At 34.8% G+C, this 19,254-nt stretch overlaps 1 protein-coding gene across 11 annotated transcripts in view; it reads left to right on the top strand.

Moving 5' to 3' along the window:
* The window catches only part of LOC108374088 (uncharacterized), a 39,575-nt gene extending 20,692 nt beyond the window's left edge, over positions 1-18,883 (top strand). For 9 of the 11 annotated variants that reach the window (XM_017630109.1, XM_017630086.1, XM_017630097.1 and 6 more), the window contains 7 exons: positions 586-1,122; positions 2,375-2,477; positions 13,466-13,586; positions 13,680-13,998; positions 14,096-14,608; positions 15,178-15,390; positions 18,247-18,883. In XM_017630109.1, coding sequence (XP_017485598.1) covers positions 961-1,122; positions 2,375-2,477; positions 13,466-13,586; positions 13,680-13,998; positions 14,096-14,608; positions 15,178-15,390; positions 18,247-18,471 — 1,656 coding nt within the window. In that variant the 5' untranslated portion in view covers positions 586-960 and the 3' untranslated portion in view covers positions 18,472-18,883. Of the gene's footprint in view, positions 1-585; positions 1,123-2,374; positions 2,478-13,465; positions 13,587-13,648; positions 13,999-14,095; positions 14,609-15,177; positions 15,391-18,246 lie in introns of all 11 variants that reach the window. The other 2 variants (XM_017630105.1, XM_017630124.1) reach the window with 2 other exon arrangements.
* Positions 18,884-19,254: the final 371 nt, after the last annotated feature.

Here is a 19,254-nt window from a genome sequence, read left to right as displayed (position 1 = left end):
CAACATCATGGAATTCGATTCGTTTAGAGTAGTTTTAGCTTGGAGTACGCAAAAACTTCTAATAAAATTTTAGAAAAACTAGTCCTTGAAGAAAGTGAATTTGAAAGGTTTTTGTTCTCTCCTGTGATATTTTTTTTGTCCGTCTACGAGAGGCCTCGATAGTACTGCAACCCGAACCTTCTACTTTCAGTTGGACAACACTCAAGTTAAAATCAGAGCCATAAGAGGTTACTACTAGGGAGCAGTAGTGGGGCATGGACAGGCCAGGCTCTACGGCTTGCCTTTCAATAGAAAGGATGTTATTCAATTAATTAGAAATATAAAAATAAAACAAGCTACCCTCTGGAAACTAACTGGTCACAACCGCCCACAATGTCACATGCAACGAGTAGGTGCGATCGTCGAGTTAGAATGCCAACGCAATAATGTAGATTGCATATAGTTTCCGAATGATTATTTTTTCATAGTTACTATCTTATTAAATTTTTTGTTATGCATAGTTTAATGTGAAAATTAATTCCAATGCAGAATAATTGCTAAGCCCTACAGTATTCTACTAATGTTTTTTATTTCCTTTTTTTGCAGACGACTCAAGAAATATTCTTCACACACTTACACCGTAAATGAGGCCATTTGCCATTCAAAAATATACCATGTATATAAAGCAACAAATATAATTAAATTGTATTTAGATTTGTAATGCAAATTACTTTGTGATATTTAAAAACTAAAACACTCATTTTAATTGAACTGAATATTCATGATTATTAGTTGTATTGAAAAAAAAAATATTGTGTTGGAAAAACCAAAGATTTTTTATAGTTTCAAAGAAACTTTAATTAAAATTACATACATACATATATTGTATAAAAATTAGTGTTGTGAACAATCACTTAACGCAAACAGTGTAAAACTCATAAACAAATACAAAAATATATTAAATACAAACAAAAAATTGAAATGGCTGAAAAAGTGGATCAAACACAAGCGACACAACAGCTGAACAATCAACATAATGATGCACGCAAAATACGTAAATCGCCAGATTTTCAGCCAATGGCCAATATAACACCTGGTGCCATACTCAGAGAACGCAGCTTTGTGCGCACCTCCAATCAACAGGTGGGTAATTGCGATGGGGATTTAACTTTTCTTTTATGTTTTATGCATCCCACATACATACAAACATATGTGCATATAAAATATAAGCTGTTAAGTGAATGTATTTAATTTTTGAATGAGAGAAAATTATAATAAGCCATAAGAAAAGCAGGTGGTCTGAATTAATTACTCAAAAGAGCTGTAAACGTTTAACGGCGCCTCCGAGCAGCCGATGGTTTTTGTGAGACCTTTTTCCGCCCCGTTCAGGACATCTGCCGATACCGAGAGCTCACGCTTAATAAACTGACCTTTAACCATCTTCGGTCGACTAACAGGTTAAAGGATTTCAACTTAGCAATGCGAGCTTTGCGAGCTTTGCGGTCAGCGCCAAACCAAAGCCCATCGGTACAGGGGCAGCCCACCTTTTCAGTAAAGTAAAGTGATCTATATCGAAAAAATTTATTTTATATGGGGAAAAAATATTTTTTTGTAGAAATGGTAGAGAATTCTTGAAAATCAATATTTTTTGATCGGAAAACTCTATTTCTCTTCATTTAATATTTTTATATCGGACAAGTCTGTTTAAATAAAGTATTACTCTTTGAAGTCTCCTGACGAGAAACAGAGTTTTCCGATTAAAAAAAAAATTACCCATATAAAATATGTACATGGAAAACTTTGAACTTTTTTGATTTCCCGTACTTTACTTTACAGACAAGGATGATATAGGCGTTCGTGTGACAACCCGTGGACTGCTCCTGTACCGATGGGCTTTTAATCGGCTTTTGATTTCAAAAAAAAAAAAAAAAAAACAGGGGTATATTTTTTCGGTATAAAACAACACTAAGGGGTAAGAGCATTAAAATTCCAAAAGACGAAGCAGGAATGATGTAATATTTACGGCTGAGCGGATTTAGATTAAATTTGGCACACGGATCGCTTATTATTGTGCCTATAATTTGGGATATTTTTTAGGTTTTTGAAAAGGGATGCCACCTGTTTAAAATGTTAAACGTTGGAGTAGGAGTGGTCTGGAACTCCCAGCTGAATCAAAAAAGTACAGCTCTAACCGTGCCTTTTGCCCTCTAACTTCTTAACTTACGTAAACTTTTCTTGTTTCACCAGACAACGACAACATACAACATAGAGACAATAGATTTCATTTAGATAACGCTATTGCCTATTGCACGTCAAACGTTTATTGTTGATCTAAGTTCCACTAGCGCACCCTAATTGATAAATTTTTACAAAACTTATCCTTTTTGTTTTTCAGAATATTAACAAAAGGCGCAGTCTCGCTTTCAATGTACAAACTGCTGCAAATCAACATGGACAAATGCGTGGAAAACCTGCCATAGACATATATAGACCACCGAGTAAGTAAAGACTTTTTTTTTATCACTTTCAAATAGCTTGTACTAAAAAATGCAGTAGCAAAAGTTACTATTAATTGAATTAATTTTTTAAACATTGATTTTGATAACTTACTCTTGTATAGTACTGTTAAAGTAATATTTCTTGTAAATTAAAAAATAATAATAATAATATGAGCTCTTATAGTATAGTGGGTTTTTTTTCAAATTATATCGTCGCTTGGCGCACAAAACCTCTCATACGCCAAAGGCAATGCGACATATCGGATGGTCCCGGCTATTTATCCGAGTTCAGCCAGGTCGGTTAAAAAATATGCGACCTGAAGGGTAGTGTTGTCAAGTAAAAAAAAAACTGCTCTATTGTAAATTGTTAGTGGGAAAGTGGAGATGGAAATTTTTGTTTCCTTATATACGTGACTTATGATCCAGCTACACAAGATCTGACAAGATGAAGCAAAAGAAAAAAGTAATTTTCTAGCTGATGTTTGTAATTTCGGCACCATGTTATTTTCTTTGAAATTAAACAAACATAAACAAAGAATATGAAGACGAAACATAAAGAAAAATTACCGATTAGTGCGATTACCGCGCACTTACTTCATTTTTATTATATTTGAACAAAAAATTTATTGAAAATCGCTTAAAAACCACTGAAATTAACCACCGCCAGAATACACATAAAGAAAGAGATGTAAAAAACAAAAAACAAAACAGAAATAGCAAACTTCAAAATTACGAACGCCACACACTTTTTTCTCAAATGGATGCTTGTCAACCGGTCAGATCTGTTCCAATTGGTTCATATACGCGACTTATAATTTAAATAAGTATACATATTACGCAAATACTTCGCATAATTACTCATTTAAATTGGTCACATGTTACTTGCCAGCTACCAACAGGGTTGCTTAAGTAGCTAAAAGGAAATTTTTCTTCTCGCTTACAAAAAAAATGCACCTAGTGTGAAAATTCATAATATGGCTTGTTGCGAATCTCCTAAATACATTTTAAGGTGTTTAAAGTTTACGCCGTACAACAATACATACGACACTTACGACACCATTGGGTCAGGATAAGCAAAATAGATTTGTTTTTATGCAATCTCATACCTGGTATTTGCATTTGGCGTTTACGAGGTATTGCACGCCAAGCGATGATAGATCGACATTTGACTAGTTGAGTTCATACTCAGTTCAGTGGTACCAGCTGATAGGCGTCTTCTAAACCTGGGCCCTTTCTAGAGAATTGTTGTTTGTGGTTCTTACTAATTTATGTATTGGCATATAGCGGCCACGCGGCTATATATACACTCGTTTTATTATATCTAATTTTTCTTTTACCATTGCACTATGGGCCGCGAAGCGATCACAACTTGCCAAAATTCAAAATCTTATCAGATTGGGGTTTTTGGGTTTTTGTGGTTCGCTGATTAAGGGCCGGTTTCTCAAAGTCTGGTTGACACTAATCCCCGGTTAAACATCGTTATCGACGTTACCGACACCGTGTTATATGCATGGAGTCGAATACGTCGATAACGATGTTAACCGATGATTAAGTACCAGACTTTGAGCAACCGGCCCTAAGAATCTGACGTTAAATTTTAAAAATTCAAAATGGCGCTGATTGTGAAGACAAACTCAGAATAAAAAAGTCCAATATGGTGGACAATTTTTAATTCGTGTTTTTGAAGTCACAAATTAAAAATTTAGTATCAAATGTTGTTAATTCAAAATAGCCTATTCAATATCACCTCCAAATGTACGACATCAGTGAATCCCTTTAGAATTCGCTTCTTAGAAGCTTTTGAGAATGACGATTACTTCAAAGCAATCTATTTTGTTGGCGAATTTCAAAATTTACCATTGTATAAAAATTTTCTCTTTGCCGCTTTTTTGTACAAGCTAGGAAAATTTTTTAAAACAGTTAAAAATGTCGATTTAGCGCTTTCTTTATATGACAATGGATCAATACATGAAAATTTTCAAAATTTCACTGTTAAAATTAAATCTCTTTTTTATTTGCAAACAAAGTTCAATAAAACAATGCTGAATATTTTTTTTTTTAATTTGGATTTTACGTAAATGCGCTGTCGATATATACGTCTCTGCGGTACAATATATAGGAAAAGGTAAATGATTATCTGAGTTACAAACGTATATATCAGCTAGGTTACTTGGCATACAGTTTAGTTTGACAAAAAATACACAATAAGTTTATAATGACTTTCAAAATTGTTATATAACTTATATGATTTACTTTGAAAAATAAATAAATTTATTTTGGTGCGGAATAAATTTTTTCGGCAAATTCATCCACCCTTTTAGCACTATGTGCGAAGAAATTTTAAACATCTCTGGCAAGTTTTACGACTTCTACGGGATTTTTTTTTATACGTTTGGAAAAGTATCAAAATTTAAAAAGAAGTGTCCCTCCAAAATTCATCGGCAAATGTATCACCTTTGATCCACTTGGATCAAAACTGGTTGGTGGTAACGAAGTTAACTTTATATTTTCAGAATATAAAACGATATGTCCATTATGATTAGGGCTGCCATATTTGTGTGACGCAAAACCGGGTGATTTCTTTGAAAATGTTCTGAACACCCCAACCCCTCATAGCACAAAAATATGCATATACACTTGCGATATGATTCACAACTTTTTACATACCACCGTGACTTTTTGAAACATTACGTTCAACTTTTGCCACTTTTTATTGTCTATGTGGAATGGAATTTTGGGATTTTTTGCAATAAAATAAATTACACTTTCACCGATTTTTAAGTATGTATATTAGAGTGGTCCAAAAAAATAGAGTCGGAGTTTTAATGCCGGCACACCCTAGGATTGATCTATATCGAAAAAAATATACCCCAATTTTTTTTATTTTGAAATCAAAAAATATTTAGGGAGTGCTCAAAGCGCTCAAAGCGTTCCATGTATTTTATATAGAGAAAAACATCTTTTCGTAGAAATAGTGTAGAATTCTTGAAAATCAATATTTTTCGATTGGAAAGCTTTACTTATCTACAGAAGACTCCCAATAATAATACCCAATTGTTTTTTTAACAATTTTTTCATGGTAACTATATTTTATAGATCCTCCAAAGCCCTTAGAAAATGCAATTGGGGGACCAATAATCTTTTATCATAAAAAATGGTTAAATAAATAATTGGCTATTAATACTGGAAGTCTCCTGAAGAGAACCACAGTTTTCCGGTCGAAAAATATTGATTTTCAAGAGTTTTATACCATTTCTACGAAAAATTGTGTTTTCTCCATATAAAATACATGGAAAACTTTGTGCGCATTGATCACTCCCTAAATATTTTTTGATTTCAAAATACGAAAATATGGGTATATTATTTTCGGTATATAACAATCGTAGGGGGTGGCGGCATTAAAAATTCGACCTTATTTTTTTACATACATTTTTGGACCACTTTAATGTAAGCCCTGACCCCATGCGACCACTTATGTAATATTTTTTGACGGAGGTAATTTTTTAGTTTTGTATCTAAGTTTGAAGTCAAAGTTATGACTTTCTTTCTTAAAGTTAACTACTATAAAGAACTTTAATATTTATGACAATAAACATTTCGTTTTATATATTTAGTCACGGCTAGAACATCGTCGTGTACACATGTGCCGCTATTCGCTTGAGTGCTGACCCCATGCCGCAACAAACAAAACATTTTTTGGCGGAGGTGAAGTTTTCATTTTTATTTTGTTAAGTTTTATGTCGAAATTATGTTTCTGTTTTTTTAAGTTAACGATAATAGAGTAATTTAATTTTTTTAATAATACACACTTCGTATTTTTATTTTGAAAACTCTTTTCAACACTTTTATTGAGGTCGCTGGGACCCCATGCGACTAGTTGTGGGATTTTCTGTTTGCGAATAATTAAGGGTTAACGCCACAAGAAATATTATTTTTGTATTGATTGTACTTAAGGGCATGTGTGATAGCCCTAAATTCTATAGAAAAAATATTTTAAACATTTTGTTAGAAATAGCAATTAATAACAAACCTGACTCCAGATTTTTCAAAAAAATAAATAAATAACAAATAACGCGTCTGATGATAAATCAAGTTAGAAGTAAGTTCACATCAATGTGTATTAAAATTATCGGTTTCGCTCGTCAGTACTACGTAAACTCTATAGCTAGTATTTAGTAGAATGGAACAAAAAAGAAAATCAATTTTTCCAGTATCTTCAGTTGAAACTTCTCCTCCTTCGAAATCAGACACGCATGCTTTTATTAGCATGAAAATAAAAAAAAATAACAAAAATAACCCAAATCTTTCCGGGTATAATTAATTAAAGTAATTTAAACTAATAACGAACCTACCTAACCACTTAAATATTAAGGTTGAATATCAGAAACAGAAATAGAGCAAAATCCAATAGAGCAAATAAAGCGAAAATTATTTTACCATTGACCAAACTGACGAGGGTTCAAATTAAAAACCTTACTATTACTTAAAATACTCCGGAAGTTGTTTTAACAAAACAATACTAGAACAAAATATGATATTCCGCGCGCTGTAATCAGAATCTTTTTGTAGCTAGTGCATATGAGTCCGTTTAAAGTCAATTGTGAACCACTAAAAATCAAAAGCCGCATATTTTCCGCACACTTAAACTAACCCCACGTCTCCACCTTCTACAGGTTCTGTTAAAAAAGCTGTGGTATGACAGAAATGTTAGGTGGAGACCGCAAATTTCCACTGTTAAACCATATCTGTCTTGCCAAATTTTTTACCATCTCTGTCTTAACATTAGCTGTCACTTGGTAGTTTGACAAACTCAGTTTTCATTTTGCCGCGTCATCTACATTGGGTAGAGATCAATCTGATTGGCTTGATGCCATTTTGAAAGTGATATGTTAAGACAGCAAGTTGCCCACATTAGAAAACGGGACAAAGTTAAAACAGAAATTTTACAGATGTTAAGACACATTTAGTAGAAAATCGAGACGTGGGGTAAAGCATATAGAAAAATAAATAAAATTACGCAACAACCATTATGATCTTAAGTTTATTATAGTCGGTTAATCGGGGAGATTAGCAGTTCTCTAAGCCCAGTAAAATTTGCAATCTACGTCCTTCTGTTTAAAGCAATTTATTATTTTCTGTCACTTACAGCTTTTTCTAGAACTATCACACCTACAAATTACGTGACTGAATAAAGTATTCTCTGTTGTCTGAACATTTGAATCAGAACAGCTTTTTTCGCCCCATTATTCAATTACTCATTTCTAACCATTTTTATCTTTAAGGGTGCACTAATATAAAAGTTCTCCTTAAATTAATCCGAAATTCTTTTTCCACCACATTCTAATTCAATACTTGACTTTTGACTGAACTCTGGCCCAATAATGTGCACTGGTTGTTTAACAGACGTTCATTATGAGGGATTAGTGGCACCGTATTTTGGTTCGCCTACCGTGCACATATGGTAGCGCATATTGGTAAGAGTTTATCTTCACTTGATCTCCAGTCTGATATTCTTGTTGGTGTTAATGCAGCATCCTAGGTAAATAAAAAGTCCTTCACCAAGTTAAAGTTATATAAATTACAACAAGACCACTTATGGGTAATTAGCTGGCACTTAAATTCTTGGTGAGATTTATCTCGTAAGTATGCTCCCTAGCTCATATGTTGTAGTTTTTTGCTCAAAGAGCCACAGTTTTTTGAGGTTAGTATAATGGACAAATAGGCCGATGCAATTTGATGAAATGCCTCTGTGTCCGAACACCCAACGTCCAATTGCTGCCTCGAAAAAGGTTTAGTTGCTGCATTTTAGAGTGTAAGAACTTATCTGTCTCAAGAGAGTTCATGAGCCAGAGGATGACTCCTTCATGACCGTTAGTTTTTCTTAAACAATGCATTAGTCCATTAGACGCAGGTTTACGGTCTGTTCATAAAAGTTGGGATTTTATTAAGGCTATATTCGAAGCAATATGAAATACACTGGTATATATTAAAAAATTTTCAAATCGGTCTAGCCATTCCTCGTTTAAGTGGGACACACACAACTTCAGTAATTGTAGACGATACCTTGCCTTCTGGGTTGGGAAGCAATAAGCCAGTGACCAGCAAAAATCGGCGACGAGTCTTGTCACATTAGGCCTGGACTTTGATAACATATAGAACGTTCTCTTAAAGCCATATTGTAACCAAGTTGTTAGTAGCATTAAGGTCAACAACTCCGACTCAACAACTCAACTCGTCAACACTACCGACACTCTAACCGTTAACATATTCAGAATTCGCAATGTAGAGGATTTTCCTAACGGGGCTTTAACTGTCAATATATTCCGAAGCTTTCCATGCTCATAATTTCTTCGGACATCTATGGTGCACTTTTGTACGGAAAATTTCGCAACAGTTTCAGGGGACTCGGAAAATGAGTTTTTCGTTTTATCAAGGCTTGTTATGCCGAGGTCTCACTATATTTTTTAATTTCTTAATGCCAAATTTTATCTGTTCTTCTCTCAAGGAAGAAAAGGGAATGAAAATACAAATACTCTCACTTTCTCCCTTATCAAAATATAATATTTTGACATTTGTATCAATAGTAATTCCACCTTGTATGTATGAATTCGCCTTAACAAAAAAATTTAATCAGGAAATTAAAGGTTCGGTCATAGATTACTGGATTGGACCATGCAAAATAGATTTCTGAGTAGAGTCCGACCGATTAAAGAAAAGAATCGGAATCGCCCGTTTTTGGCCGATTATTTTTACTTTTTTTGCACTGTATTCCATGTTATTATTTTTTACTTTTTTAATTCCTTTAAATCTTAAAATATTAATGCATCTGAGTCCCCCTGTCATAAATGTGTTCTCATGTTTCGTTTTTATGATGTACGGCGGCGAGAATGTAAATAGGGAAGACACATCGTAGTAAGTTTTCGCTATTTTTCTTTGTTTAAATAATGTTTATTACTTTTTTTATGAAAATATAGCTTACTATCTAAATAAAACCATGTAAATCAAAATTTCAAACTTCGCAGAACAATTATTAAAATTCGACAAATTTTAAAAAATGCATCAAAATTGGAAACTGTTTAGTAAGATTTTATAGAACTTTTTTGAGTATGCAGTTTTTTAATTTTAGTATAATAAAGGATTTTTGGCAATTTTTTGTTCACGCATTTTCTTTCATCAAAGTATGTTCGAATTTTTTTGCTGTATGGAAAAAAACAAGCAACACCTTCCACAAAAAAGTTGCCAAAAATCAACGGTAAGTCCTAGCTACTTAAAATTTACACTTCGTATAATAGAATTGAATGGGCTATGAAGCTGCATAATCAGAATGTTTCTAGAAAATCGAATTAAAAAGCTGTCAAATTTTGCTAATTTTGGTACAAAGTTTGAAATTTTTACTTACATGGTTTTTGTTAGATAACGAGCTACACTTTTATACAAAAAAATTAAGTGCGCCTGGGCCACACTGGAGAAGTGAAACTTACGTTACTTATTTATTTTGTCTCATAACCAATGTATACATCCACACATCTGCTTTTGTTTAAGGTTATATTTTTTTATATCTAGATTCCTACCCTTCCCCTGTTCATTTTAATAACATTCATGTTATTCTGTTTTTCCATTATCTTCATTTTTATCTTTGTACTCTACCGATAACAAAATCCATAACAACGTCCAACAAAATATCGATAACAAAACCGATAGAAATATCGATAAAAATTTCAATAGCAACATCGATAATGCCATTGGTAGCAAAATCGATTAGAAAATCGATAAATATCGGTAGCAAAATCGATAATTATTGATACCAAAATCGATAAATATCTATAACATAATCGATAAATATCGAAAACAAAATCGATAAATATCGATAACAAAATCGGTAAATATCTATAACAAAAAAGATAAATATCGATAACAAAATCGATAAATATTTACAACAAAATCGAAAACAAAATCGTTAAAAATTTATAATAAAATCGATAAATATCGATAACAAAATCGATAATTATCGATAACAAAATCGATGAATATCGGTATTAAAATCGGTAAATATCGATAACAAAATCGATAAGTATCGATAACAAAACCGATAAAAATATTGATTATTTTATCGATAATCCCAAAATTGGGTCGCTGTCGCTCTATACCCTTCCTCTTTATTTACCTTTATTTTAATCTTTCTTCCCCTATCTTCATCTTTACTTTTATCGGTATCCTCATCCTCCTCTTCGTCTTTACTTTTATGTTTATCATTTTCTCCAGCTACATATTCCCCTTCACCTTTGCCGTTATATACATAAGTGAAGTATTTAAATTTACCTTGGTCTTCATTTTTGCCTATATATTTACGCATCTTTGTTTTTGTTTTTATTTTTACCTTTGCCTTTATCCTTTTCTTATCTATGTACGTACTCACCTTTACTTTCATTCTTGTACTGGTCTTTTTCTAAGTGTTATTCTTTAACCTTTTATTAGCAAATGTTTGTTAAATTAATACCATATGCATACACACGAAGCACCTGTTTCAGCCCAACCATTTGCGTTGCACCATTCCCATTGCCCCATTTCCGTTGCGCAATTTCCGTTGAATTTGCCAATTTACTCCCAACCAACCAACCGCCGCTAAAGAAGTTTCACTTCAAAAGTAATAAACACTAAGGGCTGGTTTCTCCCATGATACAAAAAAGAAGGTAGTTTCAATAAACAACTTTTGACGGATAATAAATTTTTTTGAAGTTTCATAAATTGTGAGTATTATCATCGGCCTTGCCACTTTGATAATATTAAAACAATAAATCTGAGTATTTTCCTTCCCATATTTATACNTATAAACGACGATATGTAAGTATAATTTTGATCACTTTCCTCATGCGTTCTGAACCCTAGTCATCAACCCCATTTTCGAAATTATGTAGGCGGTATAATTTTAAAGTCCATCATATTCCACATCTTTGAATGTACAGATAAAATCTTCTGCTTTCAAAAAAATATTTTTTCTAGTGATCAGGTAGCATGAATTTGATGAAATGTCATAATTTTATTAAAAGTCAAATGGTTAACAACAACAACGAATGTCATTAAATGGAACTACCTTCTTTTTTGTATCATGGTTTCTCCAACTCAACTTAACTTAGTTAAGCCAATTTTCTTGACTTGGTCAAGAATAAGCTGTGTAAAACGTAGGCTAACTTTTGACTTAAGTCCGAAAAGTGGCTAAACTAAGTTAAGTTGAATTGGAGAAACCAGCCCTAAATAAACGAAAGGGAAATAGCCAAAGAATGCTAAAATGTCTCTTCCGAATTTATATTTTCAGCACTGTATGTATTATTACGATTATCGTTGAATTTATCGCTGACTCCCTAAACAAATCGCTGAATTGGAAACACATTTATATTTAGTCAGCAGAACAAAGTATTTTAATGATATGTATGTATAAGCGATATGCTATATTTATGTATGTACACAAATAAGTGAACAGATTCTTTTTTTAATGTTATTTAGTTATTTGTTTATGTTTTTCTTTTGTTATTATTCAAATATATTAAAAGCATTTGTTCCTGAATGAATTTATATTCAGGTAGTTTTTTTTTTAAGGAATCGGCATCGGAATCGGAATTGGCCGATTCTTTGCCCTACGGCCGATTAATCGGCATCGGCCAAAAATTGGGAATCGGTCGGACTCTATTTCTGAGGTCTCTACGCTTTCACTGTATACTGTCAAAGTATACTGCTATGTACATTAGATCGTACCACATTACAAGAAACCAAAAAAAAATGTTAGGCGTATACCCCGGAGTCCAAAGTATTTTTACAAGGCAATTTATAGAAAATGTTTACTTTTAATGACCGATCTTTGGAGTCGCCTTTTTACATTTTTCGGTGACACGTACATTCGGCAATAAAAAAATATTTCAAAAAGTTCTACTGTAATAATGAAAATACTTACTTATCAAAAGTTTAATGATTTTTGGCGAGTTTTAATTTAATGACATTAGGATAGTACAATAGGCACGTAGGAACCGAGATCTGGTGGGTAAGTACTAGAACGACGTATTCGAGGTCAATGAGCTTTGGAACAAAAAATATATCTTCTCGAGACAAGAATATGGATCTATCATACTTTAAAATCGGACTGCAAATGCTGAAGATACGACGAAAATTGATAAAACGGGATCTCTATCTAAAAAAAAAATCTCGAAATTGCCTTAGAACCTAAATACTTCCTTAGAAAGAGTGTAATAATTTTTTGCGAGCTTTAATTTACTGACATTAGAAAGATACGTTATGGTGGAAGGAACTGAGATCTGATGGATAGGTTCTAGAACGGGTCCTTGAGGTCAATGAACATTGGAGCAAAGTTCACCGATATATTATACTTTAAGATCCAACTGTGAATGCTGATGATATGACGAAAACTGTAAAAAGCGACCTCTACGTTCGACTAAAAAAAAAATTAATTCGAAATTGCCTTGCAAAGTTTCTTAGACTCAAGGGTACACGGCGAACTTTTTTCTGGTGCGGTATAATATACATATGTAGTAAAATTTGTTTAAACCAAGTGTTGTTAAAACTCCTATTTTTAAGTTTCCCATTCGAGAGTAATTTGTAAATTTATTTAATTCGCAGCTCTTTGCTTACTTGCAATGGAAAACAAAATCGCTTCCCTATAGTGCGCTACGTTCTTTTTTCTGTTTAAAAGCCTAGCTTAACTCTACGCCGACATTTGTATAACTTACTGACTTAATCGCGGGCTTACTCCAGCTTCAAATGCTTCCAGCAGTTGCGTTGCATATGCTTAAGTAGTATTCAAATTTTGAAAAATTTCTAATCGAAGCATTTCTCCTTTCTGTGTTTTTCAAAACATATTTTCCATCTGCGAAAACACCCGCTTCGCACGTTCAACCGTTTTGTACTATCGGTTGTTTGTTAAAACAAAAAATTTACCATTCCATAAAATTTTCACACCTGCACCATCTTCAAATGTTCAGATGTTCGCAACGATGGCGCCATTTCGCCGGCGGCCTTGAACAAGTTAAACATTCATGCCCAGGAGTTCACAATGGGTGCCACGAACACAAGACGTACTACACCTCCACGTGCAGACGCTCGGTAATTGTTGCCTCTCACAAGGCTTTGCTAATAGAATTTTGCTTTCGATTTTTCATTTACAGAACTTAACTTCAACCTACAACATTCTTCTAGTTCATCAGCAGTCATCTATCCTGGATCATCTTCGCCACAAGGTTTGATCCCACAATCCAAATCATCGGTGGCTTTGCATCAGCAAATGCAGTTTATGGCAGCCACAAATGCGATGGCTAATCGTCGGCAGGCTGGACTTTCGCTCGGCAGTATGCCAATATCGAATAATGCCATGGGCGGCGCCAAGATGCATCACGTCGGTGCGCATCGTCCGATTTGGGTCACACATTCTCATCCGATGGCTGTGAATCGTTACTCAGGTGGTGTATCGCAGCAAATTCCGCTAATTAATTCACCATCCAGTGGCAATATATTACATGTACGTTATGTTATGTTACGTAATTTAACATATGCTAGTTGTTACCCATTTTGCCAACATTATTTTTGATTTTACAAATTCGTATATCTTTTTACAGCAAACAGCCAATACGAATCGCGTGAAATTCGCCAATGAACCGCAGAAGCATCACAGTCATAAGAATGGACAGAATCACCTCAATCATGACTATCAACAGCAGCAACAGCAATTGAATGCCATGTCACAGTATGCGGCGGCAAATGGCATCAATACAGACTCGTACATAAATGTTAGTCCCCTGCAACGTTCCAAATCATTGTCTTCCGCCGATGCGCTAACACGTGGCATTGCCGGCCTGGGCTTGGCCTTGGGCAATGAGGTCACTGACATCGGTCAATTCACGCCGGAGATACAGGCACTGATCGACACTGCTCTGGAGGATCCCAACAAGTTAAATTCGCGTGCGCTTATGGAACTGACGTCACACTTCATAAAACGCGCTGTTGAAGGCCGCCGCTATGCTTTGCCCATCTCGCGCTTGTGCCTTAATATAATAGCTAAGGAGCAGAAGGAGACCTTCTTGGAAGCATTATTGAATACATGCCGACAGTGGTATCAGGAGCGTGAAAAGGTAATCAAATTATGCATAGATTCATTGCAACTACTTGTGCTTATTTTGCTAAATGGATTACCTAGAACGTGAAGTCTTCTTATTGCTTTCGTTTCTTCAAAGAGTATGGCTAACCTACAGAAGATTTCTAAGAGAGAAAGTTCCCTGGGAAATTTCTACCGTTTGGATACGGGGGCAGTTTTACAAGTAAATAACTGCTTGAATAAAAAATATATTTTTCGAAAGAAAGTCGTTTTCTCTCTCAACAAGGTCTCATTTTAGCTCAATACATTCGAGCCCAGCACTTTTTTCCAATTGTGTATCCCTTCCAAATTAATTGTAGGTTGGTTTTCTCAAGATCCTTAAAACAGGTACTGGATACAGTGATGACCGCTTCCTTCGGTTTAAATCTTTTACCACCGAGCCTCTTCTTCAGATTTTAAAACATGAAAATGGGCTCAATCTAGGAAACATACCAGACGAGGGAGCCATTCGTAACCTAGTTCAATTTTCAGATGTTTTATTTTTTTTTTTTTGTTCTACATTTTTTACGTTTTTATTAAAAAGTGTTTACAATATTTCTTCTGCAGCTATTATACTCCATACAAGGCATGAAATCACCTTCACGTCTGCGCTTTACCGCCTTCATGGCTTTCCTAACTGAAATGTTCTGCCAGCTGAAACGTCGCCAGTTACAATTACGCACCCAATGCGAAGGAGCTCCGCCGCCTCTGGTCCTATTGACTTTGCTCTCAAAATGTTGCGAAGACTGTGTCAAACCACCTGTTCGTTCACTATCCGAGGTGAGTAAAATGTTACATATTTTTATTTGCTTAATATGTTTTCTTAGCTATCCTTAAATTGTACAAGAAAAGATACGCTTTCACTATAAAAGAAATGAGACTGTAGCCTCTGTCAAGGTTGCCTTACAGTTTGTCCTCTAATTACATGCCCTTTCAAATTCTAAAACGCCCTGAGTTGATTACGGTCTTAAGAGACCATTGCGTACCGACAGGAGACTTAACCTCTCATATTCCTTTCGAATCGAAGTTTGAAAGGAGAACAATCTTAGGAATCAGGGCTCCGTTAATTTATTCATTCACGGATGGAGCTAACTTGAGTGAAATGGAAAATTAAGGTATTTTTTTCAAGGACAGGGCACCCTTGCTTAGCTGTTAAAGAGTGTGAGGGCCACGTATAATGGGATGCTGGAAAGATGGGCGTTTAGTCAATTCCACAAGCGTTGGATGGCTAAGTCCTTCTGGCCCCCGTTCTAATGAGCTTTTGTAACTCCATTGAAATTGTTCCCACAGAGACACTTGAAAATGTTGTGAGAAAAATTTGAGTTTTGACTGTTTTTAGCTTGTAGCCAAGGCGGAAATTTGTACCACGTCTAACTCCTCTTGAAGTAACTGCCGTCCCTAAATTATCCGGCCAAGCGCCAAACCAGTGTCAAAAATCCTCATGCCCGTACAATTTGTATGGAGCATCCCACAATAACGCGGCGCTAGCGCCGAGCAAAGCTTTCATGCTGTGGGGGTAATTTTCACGAGCTGTCATCAAAAAAGCTATCAGAGCACGCGGGTAGGCAATTGAGCAGTTAATCCTACTCTCGACGAACGAAGTCTTAAGTATTTCTCTTTCTGATGTATGTCGAAGAAGAGTGACGAGGATATCATCTGATCTGATGGGCCTTCGAGTGTACGAGAGAAGGATTAACTACTCAATTGCCTACCCGCATGCTCTGAGCCTTTGCGCATTTGTGAGGACAAGTACTGGAAGTTGTGGCACCCTGAATTGTATTAACTTAAGACACAGAGGCCATGCCGTGAAAGTATTCGATGCGGTACCCACTGGTAGCGGTAAACTACTCTGTGTTTGAAAAAGCTGCAGTGAAATTCGGTCAATCGCTGCGCTTAATCTTCGTCGCCAAAATTCTTTATATGAAAAGCAGTAAGACCTAAGAGTATACAATGCCAAAAAGTAACCGATTCCGAGTAACCGATGGTGATATGAGGGACATGGTCAGTTGCTGTTGGAGATGATGGGCTTCGCTTTGTTTCTTATTCATATCAATTAGCGAGAAAAGTGATGTCTGGCGTGCTATGATGAACTCGGCCAAAAAAAAAATTTCGTTTCTACTCATTTCGATCTTTTCCGGACCTCATTTGTAAATAAATAAATAGGAGTGTTCGCTATGCCAAAAATTTGTACAAGTTGGTACCAATTGTTACCAAATCGTGTTCGTTTAGCCAAAAACCCAGAAAACTTGCAAGGAGAGAGCACAATTTTCACATTTCATTTGGAGGGGAAGTTGTAAATTCGTGCTGGGAAAATTTTTGCCAGTAAGAATTTACAAGCAGGATTGTGGCACACGGTTGCATTTTTGTCAACATTAATTTGAATCAACAAGTTCGTTAAATTAGAAATGAACAATCTTGTTGCGATTTACTAATTCAATTAATTCCAAACATTTGAAAGGTACTCGGCTGAAAACTGGCAGTTGCATAGCGAACACTCTTAATATTGTACCAGCATGCTGGTATGCTATATGCTTCGAACTTGATGGTACAACCACTCGAAGGTGCCAGCAAGCTGGTGTCGTGTATTTCCCCTTTCATATACAAACCGTTGAGAACCGTTGCCAAGCAAAAAAAAAAACTCAGTGCGTGTAGTCCCTACGCGCGGAAGAAGTGAAACTTAATAGAGGAAATTCTTCATCTTCATCTTCATCTTCACCTTCATCTTCATCTTCATCTTCATCTTCATCTTCATCTTCATCTTCATCTTCATCTTCATCTTCATCTTCATCTTCATCTTCATCTTCATCTTATCTTTATATTTGTTTTTGATTATATTCTTGTCTTTGCATTAGTCTTTTCCCGCCCAATTGGCGTTTAACGCAGCTATTCGTTTTCTATACCCGTCATATGCTACCTGTACCGTGGCGTTAAATATTTATCGCAAACATAACGGAGCTATAATAATAAGATTTGCTTCAATAATTTGAGTTTAACTTTTTAAACAGGTGGCCACCCTCTTCAGGCACCTCAAAAATATTTTCTGTACTGTATAGTATTTTAAGCGTAAGACTTTTGTATAATTTAACTAAATTTTACTTTTGAAACAGGTGGCAACCCTCCTACATTTAGCTAGAAAATACAACTTATTCAAAACCATTTCTTTTGATACCCATATTGGGATAATTCGTTTAACTTAATAAATAATTTGAATTTGATTTTCGTATATATGGCAACCCTTTAAAATACTAAAACCATACTGCACATCTGCAGGTCAAGCCCTTTCATATGACACCTCATTTTTGAAAATCGTACGAACGATACAGATTTTATGACTTGATGTTAAATATTTTACGCAACCCTCTGCGGCAGAGAAATTTTGAATTCGATTTTCTAACATGTGGAAACTCCTTTCATGGAACTAAAGCTACGTTGCACACCCGAAGGACAACGCCTCTCATGTGACACCTCATTTTTAAAAATCGAACGAACGATACAGATTTTATGACGTGGTGTTAAATATTTAACGCAACCATCTCCGAACTCGATTAAGAAGTTTCACTTCAAAAATATTAATTCACATAGGAACAAAGCCACTAGAAACCCCAAATCTAATTCCAATTACATGTTTTTTTACAGATCGAATGTCTTTTTTATGTTCTCACCTGCATCGGACTGGATATGGAAGTGCAGCTGCCACAGCAGTTGGAATTGCTGTTGTCGATGGTGCGTGATGCTTTCTTGAATGCAAGTGACGCTGCACCAGCTATTCGTCGTACTTTATTGCAATTAATTGAGCTACAGGCGTCACACTGGCAATTACCCGGAAACACTGTCTTATACTACTATCCATCGGCTAAGTAATAAGGCCAGTTGCTTGTCTGCATATTAACTATAATAGACTCTATCTACACTGACATACTCGTCAACTCTCTTGAAACTGATGAAAAAATAGGCTTTGTATTACTGCTCAGTTCCCACAATTTCTTATGCACTCAATCATTTCAATTTTTTCTTGTACGAGTATTTTATGTAGCTGGTGGCAATTCAAAACAACGTATGATATGAAGTTGTGCACTTTTTTAATAATTTTAATTTACTTACTATAAAATGAGACAATAATATTTTTTGTGAAAGCATTTACTAAGAAGGATGCGAGTATCCAGATGTGTTGCTTCGTAGAAGAAAGTCAACCTTAGTAATAAATTTAGGCTGAAAGTATGAATATATTAATCGTAATTTGAGACAAAAAGTACTAACCGTAAATGATAGTCATGACACAGACATACAAATAATATGTAGTACTTTGGAAAACACAAACTTACGTAAATATTTACATGACTCCGCTACATACATATGTACACATGAGACCAGTGACACAAATATGACAAAATACATTCACACATATTTATTTGTGAAGTTATTTTAATAAATTAATGAAAAATATTGCGCTGGTCATCCTTACGCTAAGCTCTATTTATATATATACATATAGTAAGTACGTATGTTTCCGTTTTTGTATATTTTTTTTTTTGTGTTTTGTCTGTGCTGATTTATATTTATGAAACTTATTTATTTTGCATACTCGTATTCCTAAAATTTTATGTACTAAGTATGTATTTAGAATCTTATTAGAAAAGAAGCTCA

The sequence above is a fragment of the Rhagoletis zephyria genome, unplaced genomic scaffold (genome assembly GCF_001687245.7).
Source record: "Rhagoletis zephyria isolate East Lansing unplaced genomic scaffold, Rhagoletis_zephyria_1.1 Rzeph_scaffold_00085, whole genome shotgun sequence".
Taxonomy (NCBI): Eukaryota; Metazoa; Arthropoda; class Insecta; order Diptera; family Tephritidae; genus Rhagoletis; species Rhagoletis zephyria.
This window is presented reverse-complemented; position numbering and strand designations above follow the sequence as displayed.